Below are 16,646 nucleotides of genomic sequence, written 5' to 3' on the forward strand. Positions count from 1 at the left end.
GGGCTCGGCCCGTCGCAGTGCGTCGGGCCGAGGTTACCGACGCTAGCGTTGTATACGCCGCACAATGGGGGCAGCGGATGCATTTTTCCAGCACATCCGCCGCCCCATTGTGAGGTGCGGGGAGGTGGGGGTGGAGTTCCGGCCATGCATGCGCGGTCGGAAAAAGCGGACCGTCGGCAGCAAAAAACGTTACATGTAGCGTTTTTTTGTGCCGACGGTCCGCCAAAGCACAACACGACGGATGCGACGTTTGGCAATCCGTCACAATGCGTCGCTAATGCAAGTCAATGGAGAAAAAACACATCCTGCAAGCACTTTTGCAGGATGCATTTTTTGTCCAAAACGACGCATTGCGACGGAGGACAAAAAATGCCAGTGTGAAAGTAGCCTAAGATGTTTAAGGGTAAGTGCACACTATCAGTAAACAATGCGGGTTGAACGCTGTGTACTTGTGCAGTGTCCACCCTGCAGAGGCCAGATGTTACAGCATGGTAACATAGCGTCCAGTGAATCTGCACGGTTCATTGAACACATGGAGATTCAGCTGTGTTCAATAGACGACAGGGCTTTGGACACAGCGAACATGCACTGCGTCCAAAGAGCTACCACTTTTGGATCATGGGAACATACCCTCACTGGAAAGTACTGACTACTCCATGATAATACTCTAAATTATGAATCTATGCCTGGCAGCATAGGTTGGATACTTTGCAACACAATTATGGTGTCCCAGCTCCATGGTGGCTATTCCTGGGACAGCCTACACTGTCCTAAACAAGGGTGTAAAGTGTATGTAATATGAACCCATAGACTTGATACTGACTATATGTCATTGATTGCAGACAAAATCAGGCAGAATCCTGATAACAAATATATATAAAAAATGTTTTGATATGGGTGGTAAATCAGTACGTATCTGAAATCATCTGCCTCGATGTGTTTCACCTGCCTGGCTCATCAGGAGGCTTGACAAGTTAGTATTAGATCATGACATTCAGCATAACGTGTCTTATAACTGCATGCCCTTATTTAAATAGACCACCTTGGTGAAGCTCCTTCCCAAACAAGCCCATGGTTTCAGCTTTAGAAAGGGAGTATCTCCTGATATATCAATAGTGCAATTTGTCTCAATGCTCATAGTGCGCCTGCACCAGATTCCTGGGCACTAGAGGTCCACCCCAATAATGCGCATGTCAGAGGCTAATTCCATCAGATGATGTACTACAGTAGTGGTGTAAGACTGGAAGTGTGTCTCTCCCTGAAAAGCAAGACCATTCCTGGTCATTGCAGGCACATCTTAGTCCAAGTCTCAATTGTGCATAATCGCGCATGTCCAAGGGAATGCGTCCCAGCATGGAATGCATGACACCCCCGGTGTCACACTGGGTACAAAGAGCACATAATATCGTGGTGGGAGATTATAGCTTTGGAAAATTACATAAAGAACTAAATTGTTTCTTTGGCCTGAGGATTAACCTTACTCCCTCTCCGAGAACATCTTCGCCTGAACTTCTTGCATTGTGATTGAACGAATCAGTTGAGACCTCATGGAAATGTATGCATTTATTACTAGAGGAGGAGAAAAAACTGTTTGAGAAATCGTCAACACATTTAAATAAATTCATTGAGAATATAATGAAATATAATTTAATAGGTGTGAAGGTCTCCTGCAGACTTCAGTTGAAAAATATCAGTCATATTTCAAGGAGAGAAATCAGATAAAGTTCCAGAGGGACCATAACATCTTTGGGGAAAATCAGGCCTATAATGTCCACAAAAAGAAACATTTAGATATTTCCTCATCAGATATTGATATGACTGACACTGAGAGGACAGACCCGGTGGTAAGGAGGACACAAGTCTATGGTGGAAGGTGACCCATGCAAAGATAGCATAAATTAAGAGGGAGATATGGCCTGAGTGGAACATTCAAAAATACAAATATAAATATGTCCCAACAGCTCCCAGTATAGGGGCTACCTCCTCTTTTGCATCTTCATTATCATCTTTTATAGAGCGTAATTCCGGAACAGGATACTATCTGAGGACAACAACCAATTAAACAAAGACCAGATCATTAATCTTTTATCATATTCACTGTCTAAAGAAGAGCACCATGTCCTGAAAAGAGGTCTTATTTTTGTCCCTACAAAATTCTTTAACTGTTTTGGATGGGTAAGACATCTAAATTTATTTTGTAGAAAACTTAAATGTATTTTTTTCATTGCATAATGACCATGAACAATGTCATAGATTAGGCCTATTGGAGGATGAACTTGAGGGGTATCATGCTCTTGTTGGACTATTCAAGGAGAATGAGATCATGAGGGGATTAGGTCCATTCACGGACCTTAGGAACAAAAGCACCAAAATGTCACCACAGGAGGAGGTTATAAATATTGACATTATTCTTAAATTGGTTGAAAGGGACCTACGTAAAATACATCTTCCAATCACACTGTAGAATCAAACTTTTCAAAGAATGAAAAACTGGCCCTGAGTAGTTTTATGACCACTACATCATCATCTCGCGAGACTGCAATGCATGCACCTGAGCGTCGTGAGGAGCAGGAAAGGCCTGGGCTGGATCCGGGGGCCGACAGAAGGTGAGTATATAATGATTTTTTATTTTTTTTTATTATTTGTAACATTAGATCTTTTTACTATTGATGCTGCATAGGCAGCATCAATATTAAAAAGTTGGTCACACAGGGTTAATGGCAGCGTTAACGGAGTCCGTGACACCGCAGCATAACGCAGTCCGTTAATGCTGCCATTAACCCTATGTGAGCGCTGACTGGAGGGGAGAATGGAGTGGGCACTGATGGCAGGGGAGTAGGGAGTGGCCATTTCGTGGCTGCACTGTGCCCGTCGCTGATTGGTCGTGGCTAGTGTTGAGCGATACCGTCCGATACTTGAAAGTATCGGTATCGGAAAGTATCGGCCGATACCGTCACAGTATCGGAATCCAATCCGATACCGATACCCGATACCAATACAAGTCAATGGGACTCATGTATCGGACGGTATCCCTGATGGTTCCCAGGGTCTGAAGGAGAGGAAACTCTCCTTCAGGCCCTGGGAACCATATAAATGTGTAAAAGAAAGAATTAAAATAAAAAATATCGCTATACTCACCTGTCCGACGCAGCCGGGACTTCAGCGAGGGAACCGGCAGCGTTGTTTGTTTAAAAATCGCGCTATTACTTGGTTACGTGAATTCCCGGCTTGTGATTGGTCAGGTCGGCCATGTTGCCGGGACGCGGACCAATCACAGCAAGCCGTGACGAAATTACGTCACGGCTTGCTGTGATTGGTCCGCGTCCCGGCAATATGGCCGCCCTGACCAATCACAAGCCGGGACGTCACGGGAGGCTGGACACGCGCTCATTTTAAAATGGGCGCGTGTCCAGCCTCCCGTGACGTCACGGCTTGTGATTGGTTGCGCCGCGATCAACCAATCACAAGCCGGGAGGCTGGACGCGCTCATTTTGAAATGGGCGCGTGTCCAGCCTCCCGTGACGTCACGGCTTGTGATTGGTTGCGCCGCGATCAACCAATCACAAGCCGGGAGGCTGGACGCGCTCATTTTGAAATGGGCGCGTGTCCAGCCTCCCGGCTTGTGATTGGTTGACCGCGACGCAACCAATCACAAGCCGTGACGTCACGGGAGGCTGGACACGCGCCCTTTTTAAAATGAGCGCGTTTCCAGCCTCCCGTGACGTCACGGCTTGTGATTGGTTAATGGCGGCCATGTTGCCGGGACGCGGACCAATCACAGCAAGCCGTGACGTATTTTCGTCACGGCTTGCTGTGATTGGTCCGCGGCCCGGCAACATGGCCGCCCTGACCAATCACAAGCCGGGACTTCGCGTAACCATGTAAAAGCGGGAATTTTAAACAAACAACGCTGCCGGTTCCTGCGCTGAGGTCCCGGCTGCGTCGGACAGGTGAGTATAGCGATATTTTTTATTTTAATTCTCTATTTTACACATTTTAACATTAATGTTGTTCCGATACCCGATACCCGATACCACAAGAGTATCGGAATCCCGGTATCGGAATTCCGATACAGCAAGTATCGGCCGATACCCGATACTTGCAGCATCGGAATGCTCAACACTAGTCGTGGCCGTTTGACCGCGACCAATCAGCAACTTGGGATTTGCGTGACAGACAGACAGACAGACGGAAGTGACCCTTAGATAATTATATAGTAGATACATTATCTAAAATGCAACTAATGTAATAAGATTAACTGAATCATTCCTGCGACTAATGGAATTTATTCAAGTAGAAGGCAAGGTAGTTGTGAAGAATTACAATTCAAAGAAGCACTCTAGGCAAAATTGGCACAGTAGGGGAAACTAGGTAAAGATGAAGCAGTAGAGTTTTCTCACAAACTGAACCAAAAAATTGAATTATAAGTATCCTATATTTTTTATGTATTTGCGATACTTTTTGCACCTTCCTTGAAAGTTATGAAAAGGGGCATGGTTAAGAAGATTCTTAAAATGTGCCAGATATATAACATTTTGTTCCATTTTGGGGGCAAAAAAGGAGCCAAGAGGTTCTCCAAAGAATAAGCCATAAACCAAAATAAGGATAATTTTCTATGTGTCCAGTCTAGTTTTATCTTGTATAATCTTAGGTTGTAAGCAAAAAAACTGTCTGAACGTAATCTTCCTCATATATGCAGTGCTGCCCCCAGTCCATGCATTAGGCATATTTGCCTGGTGTGATACTTCTACATTTCTCTAGTTTCTTCTTGTGCCATAGTAAAGGTAAAGCTTCATTTACAGATACAGACTGGTCTAATCAATATTTCCCAGACATATTTTGAAATGTCAATATTGTCCCCAAGTGCAGCTCAATTAAATAAAACAAACTATTCTTTGCGTATCACCTCCAAGTCCAGCGCTGTGTTTCCCCCACTAGCCCAGTCTCTGTTTCTTGTCTGCACTGACTTCATGTTAAGAATGCTGCAGCCAAACACTGTGCTGCTTTGCTGACTGAGATGGCATGAGCCATTGTTAACATGACATCACTATTGCAGTCAAACAACAAAGAAAGGGACAGTGGTAGAGATGCTGCATGGGACCAGGGGAGGGTAAGTAAAGAACAGCATGTAAAAACACTTTACTGTAGCTTCAGCCAAATGTGGATGTGTCATGTAAGTTATATCTCTAAGCTTAGTCTGAGCTGTATATTATAACTGAATAATAAGATTGTATGGACAGTATGTCTTTGGAAAGTGGGAGGAAACCAGAGAACCTGGAGGAAACCCACGCACACATGGGGAGAACATACAAACTTCGTGCAGATGTTGTTCTTGGTGGGATTTGAACCCAGGACCCCAGCGCTGCAAGTGCTAATAGCGCTAACCATTGAGTCACAGTGCGCTGCCACCATATTGTATGTACTATTACTATTTATTATTTTACTTACTACTGAGTATTATTATTATAATTCAGGTTGTCTGTTAAATGGACGCAGAGTGAATTTACACTTACATATTGCGCTTTTATTAACAAATGTTCCAACTCATGTTTTGGTTTTGCTTTAGTTCTTTGTACAAACAAAAGCAAGGTGTTAGGAGTTAAGTTCCCGCCTCTGCACAGGGGGAATCTCGGGCCATCTCCGCTGCGGTCTCCCATTCTTCTCCTGCCGCAGTGGAGCCTGCTCAGCGGAGATGTCGGTCCCAGCATCTCGCTCACTCTGACTCTGTACAGAGAGTTACTGCTGCTTTTCCTGCTTCTGCCATTGGAGTCAGTGCTGGGCAGCGGCGAGCAGACGCTTCTGGGACTAAGTCCTGCTTTTCTCATTCTGAGCATGCCCAGAGTAAGATCTCTCAGTGGAGATCAAGGGTCACATGATCAGACACAGCAGCTAAGGCCATTGGTCCTTCAGGAAGGTCCTGTAGGTGCTCACGCTCTGTGGCAGCCTCTCATTGGTCCTTCTAGGAAGGTCCTGTACGTGCTGCATCTATTTAAGGCTCGCATGGCCGCACAGCCATGCGCTAGTATTGTTCTATATTGTACTTTGCGCCAGTGTGGTCACGTATGATTGTGTTTAGGGACCCGGCTGAAATAAGCCCCTAGAATGCTGGCACCTCCTGCGAGGAGTTTGTGTGTTTGAGTATTCAGGGACCTGGCTGAAATAGGCCCTAGCATGCTGGCACCTCAGGCGAGGAGTTTTCTGTGCATGCATGACCACTGACTGCTCTCGTTTGGGTAGTTAGCCTGTGCCACTGTGAAGGTTAACAGGGCGCAGTGCTTTGAGTTCACAGCTACTCTGTGAAGTAACAGAGGTAGCTCATACCGCAATTTAGTTCCGCCATTTGCTAGCAGCAGGTTCTCCTGCACGGTGGACCCCGGGCTGCGAACACATATATTATAATAAAGTCTCTATATCCATTTGGTGCGTTCCGCTAGCCCTAACACATGGCTCCCCCCTTTTTGGGATGGGCATTTACCTATATAGCTTTCCATGGCCAGGTGTTTGAACATTCGGGACCCAGTCCTGCTCTGTTCCCAGCTATTTTGAGGTCTACTGAATGCTGTTACATAAAGAGGAGAACTACAGTAAAAGACATAAGGATTGTCCTGAATAGGTACATCTTGCCACAGTGGAATGGCTTTTATGCTTTTTGTGATCAAACTAGTGTTAACTATGTGCCCTATTTAATTTATATGTACTATAACTATATATTTACTTACTGCAGAATGTTTGCTCATTTGTTTTTCTTAAGTCTTGACAGTAAAGTACATACTAAATGCTTAATGCCTTAACTCCAACATACACATCTACTGACCCTCAAGCACAAGACAAGTTGATCCCAATATTCCCCAATATAAATAAGTTATATAAGTTTGGGAATTTTTTTTCTTTAGAGTGATGAAACAGCATTGGAAAGTGTTGGGTCTTTGCTTTTTTTAGATGACCTAGTGGAAGGCACGGTGAATTCAATCAAGTATCAGGAAATCTTACTAAAAGATATCATGCCCTCTGTGAGGATGCTGAAGCTTGGGCATACTTGAAACTTTCAACAGGCAATGATCCCAAATATACCTCAGAATCCAGCAAGGAATGGTATCAAATGAAGTTCTGGAAGATTCAATAGTCACCATCACAGTTGCCTGACTTGAACCAGCAGCATTGGTGACCAGCGGTGACGTCACTGAGGTTACTGCCGATCATTGAGGCTGCATTCCCAGCTGGGCCCCTGAACTGTGGTGATGTAGGTGAGATCACCGCCAGCACAGTAAAAGAAAAAGTCTCAAGGTGCCAAGGTAAGTTCACTGCAGTTCACAGGGAGAAATTCTCATTTCTTTCTGTGAACTCTCTGAGCTCAGCAATGCACCTCAAGACTTTTTCTCACTGTGCTAGCTGTGATCTCACCGAGGTCACCGCAGTTCAGGGGCCCAGATGAGAACGCAGCCTCAGTGACTGGCGGTAACCGGTAACCTCGATCACGTCACTGCTAGCCACTGACACTGCGCTCGCAGCAGCTCATTCCTCAGTTGATCTCAGCCTGGATGGTCGCATCTTGTTACCACCCAGGTTGAAAACCTGGTGAGGAATATTGTTGTTTTTTATTTTTGTTTTATTAAAGCAGACGAGGGCTTCAATGGAATGGGCTTTAGATGAGTATAACTGTGTTGGTTATTTTTAAATTAAAAGGAAAAGTGTCTTTTGTTTTTATTTCAAATACAAGATTTTATTCTTGCTGTGTGTTTATTTACAATACAACTATAGGTTTAGCAATGGATAGGAGTCTAATAGACTTTACTAAGCTGTGGGCTTGATGTCACCAGACAATATAAAGATGACATCAACTTACAAACAATCAAACTTACAAATATGAACCACATTTGCCACCACCACAGGGGATGTGGGAAGAGCAAGCTGGGTGCCTTTTCTGGGCAACTGCGGGCTACTATTTTTAGGCTGAGGGGAGAGAGGGGCAATATAACTAGCCCCTTACCAGCCACTACTTGTCTGCTTTAGTTTGGCTGGTAGTCAAGAATGGGGGAACCACAATCTGTTTTTTTAAATTATTTATTTAAATAATTAAAAAAACTGCATGGGGATCCATTTATTCTTGATATCCAACCTTGCTTAAGTAGACAGCTGAGGGTTGCAGCCCACAGCTATCAGTTTTTCCTGGCTGGTTATCAAAAACACAGAGGAACCCACGCCTCTTTTTTATTATTATTTATTTAAAATGCAGGCGGTAGCTGATGAATATTCCCATCAGCTGCCACCTTCTCCTGCTGTTTTTAACGGCAGCAGGTGTAGGCTGATGGGAGCAATAGTCCCATCTGCCGATGCCAGTAACCTCCGATCACAGCTGTGGGCTCATGCCGTCATTTGACAGCGTGAGAAAAGCGGCTGTCTGACCGGTGGTTATGATTTTACTGCCGATCAGAGGCAGTGATTGCTGTACTGTCATGCACATGACAGCGTGGCAAACACTGGATGTTCGGGCCCCACGTTCAAGTGACTGGGGTCCGGGTTCGAGCTTAGGTACTGTTCTGGTACTTTTCTGCTCTTTTATCTGTTTGGACGAACCCAAACTTTCAGGGGTTCACCCATTGATACTTAGGAGCATTGCCAGAAGCTGATGTCTGTCTATTTTTTCAGTAGGTCATAACATCAAAAGGATGATCTACTAAGTACTTAAGATGCTTATCTATACACCCTATACACCCTGCTTTAAGAGTTACACACAACAACAAAAAAAAAACAATAAGCAAGATTTGATGTCCAGTGGTGGTTTTCTGAATTAAAGAAACTGAATTCTTCGTAGTACTGATGTGACCAATTTCTAAAGTTATTAACATCACAGCCAGCCGCTTAGCTGGAGTATGAAGCAGACAGGAAAGGAAGGACAGAAATAGAATACAGTAACAGGAAGAGAAGCAACGGGTCTGATGAATGGGGACAGGTGACTGACTGCAGATTCACTCACATGGCTTGTCCATACCTCACACAGTGACCTCAGGGAAACATAATATATTTGCATGAATCTCTTTTTAGTGGTTAGCAAATAATAATATGTATAATTTTGTTTATTTCTCCAGTTTTTTAGCATCTCTTTTCTGAACATTCAAACAGGTAAGATTTACCAGGCTTTAGGAAAGGTTATGGTCAGTATCTGATCAAAGGTAAATAATCTAATATTCTGGGCTGATTAATTTCATATTACACCTTTGTATAAGGCTCAAAGCCCAGTTTATTATGATGCGCAAGTTCAAACCTCCTGCTTTTCTTTAGCCAAACATAGTTAAATGATACATTAACCTCCAAGGGAAAACTAAAAACTGATTTTTTTTTATAAAAAGGATGTCACTAGGTCAAAAGTGGTCAGTTTTGTATCTTATTTTATTAGCGCTGTCTCTCCATTATCTACTTTTTTAATTTGCCATAGTATCACATAGATATTGGACTTTTTATTTAGTGTTAGTTTTTATGGGATTTACCAAGGGGGCATTCCTCATAGGCTAATAATACAGTGCAGTCTACAGACAAGTTCTCCAAGAATACTGTGAGCAACGGCCCTTTGTAAAGAACAAAAAAAGCACTAAATAAAAAGGCCCATATCTCTGAAACTGTATAGTGGATTTTATTAAAAAAAGAAACAGAATACAGCGGGAATCATACAAGAGCAAAACTTGTCTAGCTTTGACCAGGTGGTAGGTAATTTTTATTTAAAAAATCTGTTATTATATAAGACCAATGAAAAGCGAGATTTCATGTTTTTATTTTTACTCCAAAAAGGACAATAAAAAATGTATTTGGTCTTTTTTATGTTGCAGATTTTCATTATTATGCCCCCCCCACATAAACACACACATTTCATGTAGTGATCATGTTGGAGATCTAGGAAGGGTGCTTTTTGACAGCTGAAAAAAATAAGAAACAATTTATAGAGGATGCTTTTTAATTTTTACAGGCTTAAGAATGTGACTACTACCCTCTCCCACGGGAAAGATGCATGCTGAGCAGAATCTATGGAGAATATAGTGGAAGTACCCTACCTACAGGATGAAGTCACACGATTATAGCTCTTCTAGGAGAGTGCAATATGGATGCTTTTAAGAAGGCTTCAATATTGATCTCATTAATGGGAAGCATATATGATCTCTTGTAACATGCTCCCCACTATCTGGTGGATGCAGAGAGTCAGAATGTTATCATTTTACTCTTTTATAGTTGGTATAAATAGGTTGTTGTTCTGAATGACAACTACATACATGCGGAAATATTGCCAACAGTTTGCAGTGCAATCTTTAGTGTTGATAGGGTCAAAACATATGGCACATGCCTACTTGAGCAGGTCAGATGCTTGTTACAAATGTCTTCTGATCGTACTTGACAATAAAAATAAAATAGCAAAATGTCTGATCAGCTTATTACGCAGATATCTTCTAGCAAATGTTTGCCGGTGTGGTTTTGCAAATTATTAGGATAATTAGTATTATGGCAAACTTTAGACTTACGCATGAATAATAATTTCCTTGATTTCTTAAGATTGATCAATTTATAGAGATTATCAAAAAGATTTGCAGAAAATTGGTGCAGTGGGCACATTGTAAGTCCACGGGTGTATGAACAGAGCACTCTGAACCTCTTTTTACCTGCCGACAACCCCTGGGCCTCTTCTTAGTAGTAGGCCTGGGACAATATTATGCCTGCACTGCAGAACAATGATGGTGTTGATCGAGACCTATTAATCAGAAGGGACGCAGAGGATGCCGGTGGGCCGAACACATGGTATTCACAGTGTTTTGGTCTGGCGGCCAATGACTGCGGACATAGCCACTGGGCTAGGGCTCTCTACTGCTTAGAATTCTAAATTTAGTAGGCTGCATTTCTAATAATATTAAATGTAGACTCTGTGAAATTACAGACTCAGGGATCATTCAGATATCAGGTTTTAACGCATGAGCACTCTCCATATTTTTCACGGATAGCAGTTGTACCTGTGATAGTCTATGGTATAGTTCACAAGTCCATTATTTTACTTGACCGAGTGATCTGTACAAAAGCATGGAAACTTCTCCGATACTGATCTGAGTGTTAGATTAAAGGGAATCTATCAGTAGAATCAACCCTCCTAAGCTGTCTACATGGGCATGTAGGTCATAGGAAGCTGAATACAATTATACCTTGATATCTGTGATCTGATGTCTTATTCCAGAGAAATCCTCGCTTTTCTTATATTTAAATGAGCTATTCAGAACTATGGACCGTACACTAATCTGTATGAGAATCTGCATCCAGAGATTATTTAAATTAAATGTGATGTTACCAGTGGGAGACATGTAATGACTGACAGTCTGCTCTCCTGATCTACACTGTGTCTTGCACTAGTAACAGCTCTATCATGTAAAATAAGCTGAGGAGGCAAATTATCAAGGAGATCTGTGTTAGGTGTCGAGTTCCCGCTGCTGCACAGGTTGGAATCTCGAACCATGTCCATTGCAGACTCCCATTCTCCTCCAGCCACAGTGGAACCTGCTCAGCAGAGATGTCGATCCCAGCGTCTGGCTCAAGCTGGTACTGTGTGCTTGGGTATGGCTGCCTTTCCAGGCTCTGCCTTTGCAGCCAGCACTGTTCAGCAGCGAGCAAGTGTTTCAGGGACTGTCCTGCTTTTCCCACACTGAGCATGCCCACGGGACGACCTCCCATTGGAGGTCAGGGGGGTCACATGCTCAGGTCCTATTGCGGATCCTATTGGACCATCATGAAGGTCCTGGAGCACTACTATTATAAAAGGTTGGCATGGCCGCTCAGCCATGCGCTCGTTTAAACTTGTTAACTTGTGTGTGTGGATGAATGCCTGTCGATGGATGAAAGCTCTGAATCATTCCCATCCCTAGTGTTGTTGCCTGCTCGCGAATGGTAGAGCTACCTAGCGCCCGACAGTGCTGTCTTGCACAATTGCACAAGTTACTGAATCTAGTTAGCAGCGACCGCCAGAGCAGCGCCATGCGCAGATAGTGCGCTTTCCTGGCCCTAGTTAGGGGGGTTAGTGGTGTCTGCCAGAGCGGCGCTGTACGCACTCCTGTGTGGTAAACATTTAGTATAGTTGATTCCCTCGCACCACAGTAGCAGTGTCAAGCGCAAGAGATCTAGAGTGACTCTTACCCTGAGTCTGGGGGCAGAGTTCTGTGTCGCCTTGCTTGCACTCTCTGTGCGGTATCGTGGCCCTGTGACGCAACAGGGTTCGCTTCCTTCATCCCGGGTGAAGCTAACCTGTGTGTACTCACATTATACCACCATATAGTCCGTCATTACCAAGCAGCAGGTGTCTTAGCTGCACGGTGGACCCCGGACTGCGAACACACCTTATATCATCAATCATTTTTATATGGTGCGTTCCACCAGTCCTAAAAATCTGTATCTAGCCCATAGATCTTAACGGCTCATTTACATACAAGAACAATATAGATTTCTCTCGAATAAGACATTGGATCACAGATATCAAGATATTATTTTATTCAACTTTCTAAGGGTTGATCCAAGTGACAGATTCTTTTTAAATTAGTCAATGTAAGTCTATAGATTTATCTAAAAATTTTGGACTGTTCTCATGTGAAAGCATGTGCTCTCCGTTTGTCCTATTGGTTTATAGGACAAGCTGAATTACCTTTTTTTCTCCATCAAAGAAAAACTGATGAAACTCCAAACTTCAAACTCTAATCTAAGAAAATCTAATTAAACTATGCTGAAAAATACAGATGAAAAGTTCTGTCTTTTTAGTGTAGCTTTGGCAAATAGACCCAGCAAAATACAGCACTCACATGCATAGATTTGGATTGATTTTGGGAATATTAAAGGAAAGGAGTAAGGACTTTTTCTTTCTTTCTGAACCAACTAGTGATATGTGTTCAATTTTAGCTAATATACATTGAAAATATTTTTTGGACTATAAGACACACTGGACCTTAGGATGCACTCCAAATTTTCAGAAGGAAAATAGGGGAAAAATTTAATGCGTCAAATGGTGGTCCGTCTTACAGTCCGAATTCAGCTTATCGGGGGGGAATCAGCAGCACTGGTGGAGCGGGTTCACAGGGGGTGTTTGGTGGTCTGGCGATGATATGACTCCCATCCTAGACTGATGCGGCAGGTTCGGCAGTGCTCAGTGGCCTGAGCTCCTTTGCCCGTTCCTTTGACCTCATGATTCTCACTTAGTCTGACATGCTCTGTGAGCTGTGAGGTCTTACATAGATAGGTGTGTGGCCTTTCCAAATCAAAGCCTACCAGTTTAATTAAACACAGCTGGACTCCACTGAAAGAGTAGAACCATCTCAATGAGGATCACAAGGAAATGGACAGCATGTGACTTAAATATGAGTGTCTGAGCAAATGGTCTGAATGCCTATGACCATGTGATATTTCAGTTTTGCAAACATTTCTATATTTCTGTTTTTTTCAGTCAAGATGGGGTGCAGAATGTACATTAATGAGGAAAAAAATGAACCTTTTTGAATTTACCAAATGGCTGAAATGAAACAAAGAGTGAAAAATTTAAAGGGGTCTGAATACTTTCCGTGCTCACCGTATATTTGTACATTATATATATATATATATATATATATATATATATATAAATACAGTATATATATTACTCTGTAAAATTCTCAGGCCCCTGTCAAAAACATTCTGAAGAATGTTTTCAAAAATAGAAGTATTAATAGTATATTTTTTATTAATTAACAAAATGCAGCTTTCCAGCTGCCCCCACTACTAACTGCCCATTGTCCAATCTCCTGCTTCATCCTATCTCTGATCCAATGTTCACGCTAGGCCACAACTTAGGGTTGCGAGTAGTGTTGAGCATTCCGATACTGCAAATATCGGGTATCGGCCGATATTTGCTGTATCGGAATTCCGATACCGAGTTCCGATATTTTTGTGATATCGGAAATCGGAATCGTAAGTTCATATAAGTTCCCAGGCGTGTGCGGTGCATATGGTTCCCAGGGTCTGGAGGAGAGGAGACTCTCCATCAGGCCCTGGGATCCATATTCATGTAAAAAATAAAGAATAAAAATAAAAAATATGGATATACTCACCCCTCCGACGGACCCTGGACCTCACCAGTGCAAGCGTCTGCCTCCGTTCCTAAGCATGCAGTGAGTGTAGGACCTGCGATGACGTCGCGGTCTTGTGATTGGTCGCGTGACCGCTCATGTGACCGCTCACGTGACCGCGACGTCATCGAAGGTCCTTCAATCTCTGCATTCTTAGGAACGGAGGCAGACGCTTGCAGCAGTGACAGCCAGGGCTCGTCCGAGGGTGAGTATATCCATATTTTTTATTTTTATTCTTTATTTTTTACATGAATATGGATCCCAGAGCCTGAAGGAGAGTTTCCTCTCCTTCAGACCCTGGGAACCATCCAGGATCACTTCCGATATTTGTGTCCCATTGACTTGTATTGGTATCGGGTATCGGTATCGGCGATATCCTATATTTTTTGGATATCGGCCGATCCAATCTGATACCGATACTTTCAAATATTGGAAGGTATCGCTCAACACTAGTTGCGAGTAAGTCTGTAGAGTGCACAAAGAGCTCCTGAGCTTGCTCTCTGGATGTACCAGCCTAGAGTGAACACCGTGTTAAGACTTCTGGTCACTGCACATGGTATTAACTCTGGGTGAGTTTAAGTATTTTTACCTGTATCATGCGTTGGGGTCCGGAGAAAACCCAGAGCATAAGCGGCATTAAATTTGTGGAGAATACATTTTTCCCTCACTGTAACTTCTCCTCGCATGGAATTTTCCAGAAAAATGTGCAAATTCAAATTTTGCCTGTTCTGTTCATCTCAGATCCACTGTATACAACCATATCCATTGCGGCAAGTAATATAATACAGATTCCAAATACTATCATATGTGTGAGACCTTAAAGACAATGTAAAGCTCTTATCTAAAACCCATCTGCATAGAATATTGGGCCCCTTTAATCTTGAAAACCTTGGTAGTCTCTTAAAAATCAGACTTTAAAAGCATAATTCGCTAGACTGTCCAAGCAACAGTAAGTAAGTAGGTAGATAACAATGAAACATTTTTAAAATGTGTTTTTTACACTTTTTTATCACTGTCTCGACTCGAGTAGTTACATTTAGAACACCTAACTAAAAGAAGTTGTCATATGAAATACGATCCATGGAGACGTTTATTTCAGCTGTTGCTTTTGAGTGTTTATAGCTCTAAAGTTAGAATGGGCTTAAAATATACTGGTTTAACGCAAGATTCACCTAACTGGGAAAATACCGGCAAGGCAGACACACAGCAGGCTTTCTTTATAACAGTTATTAATATATTTTTGTGTTTCAAAATCTGATAATATACACTGAATCTTTGTGTAGTATGTATGGCCATTATATGTGCAACCCTATCTGAGCTGGAGGAAATGAGCTCTTCCTTTTGGAGCAAGTGCAGATTGTCACTTAGCTATAAATCTTTTATGTCATTCCACATGTCAAACAGTGCAAAACAAATAAGAATGGCAATTGTAATAGATATTAGAAAATTGGAGTTAATAATCACTTACTCAGAACTGCATCATGGATAGATTATAATAATCCTCTTACATAACATAGCAGGTTTACTTGCAGTCCTATGTAAAATTATATGTAGCAGCATGGAAAGTGACACTTTAGTACTTAAGTACTGCATAGTTTCACAAACTTTGCATTGCTATTTTATGTTTGTATTTCTATTACTACTAATATAATAAAGACACAATGAGGCAAGAAAACAAAATCACAACATAATTTAGCTTATTAAAGATATTATGCTTTATACTAAGAGTTCAATATAAATGATAGAGTCAAGTGCTTACCGTTCACAACGCAGCCCTGTATATCCAGGAGCACAAGCATCACAAACTAATCCACGGATTGGGTCTGAGTGGCACGTTGGACTAAAACTTTGTTGTTGACCAGAAATGAAACAAGGGAGAAGGAATGAGAAGATTAGAACATTTAGCAGCATTTTTGCATGGATTCTTCAGAATTCATAACTCTGTAAACATGGAGACCAAGAAGACCCTTTCAGTCATAGACACACACACATTTAGCTTTGGCTCCAGCCAATAGTTGCTGGAATGACTCTACTATTTATTCCGACACTAGATATAGTACAGTGAGTGGCAGCATCCCCATGGCATGTTATGATGGGGCTTACTTTAGACTGTCACAGATCCTGTTCACTAGCGAATAAGTAGGAATGTACAGCTGTTTGTCTGTGCCCTGGAGGACATTGCCAGAATATACTGTATGGCTGAGATTCTACTGAGAGTTTCACTAGAACTGAAATATTCCCAAACAAGTATCAATATGGACTAGAATATTTTGAAGAAATTATTTTGGACCCCATATAGTGTATATTTTCCAGTAATATAGAGAAGGTGTTTGCAGTAAATAAACTCAACATAAACATCAATACGAAATATTAGAGAAACTGCTATATTCTTTTATTGTATTAATATTTATTTATCTATTATCTCACTGAAAGTGAGTGTTTTTTTAAACTGTATATATATTGCCCCTCCCACACAACTTTTTTAGACAATGTTACAGAGTTGTCTAAAATCAATACTTGCTGTAGAGGTCGTCAATT

At 42.2% G+C, this 16,646-nt stretch overlaps 1 protein-coding gene across 3 annotated transcripts in view; it reads right to left on the minus strand.

Moving 5' to 3' along the window:
* The window catches only part of LAMA2 (laminin subunit alpha 2), a 1,287,603-nt gene that overhangs the window by 575,701 nt on the left and 695,256 nt on the right, over positions 1 to 16,646 (minus strand). For all 3 annotated transcript variants that reach the window (XM_077289387.1, XM_077289386.1, XM_077289385.1), the window contains exon 18: positions 15,868 to 15,954. In XM_077289387.1, the coding sequence (XP_077145502.1) occupies positions 15,868 to 15,954 (87 nt within the window). The remainder of the gene's footprint in view (positions 1 to 15,867; positions 15,955 to 16,646) is intronic.

This window comes from Ranitomeya variabilis, chromosome 2, assembly GCF_051348905.1.
Source record: "Ranitomeya variabilis isolate aRanVar5 chromosome 2, aRanVar5.hap1, whole genome shotgun sequence".
In the NCBI taxonomy this organism is placed as follows: domain Eukaryota; kingdom Metazoa; phylum Chordata; class Amphibia; order Anura; family Dendrobatidae; genus Ranitomeya; species Ranitomeya variabilis.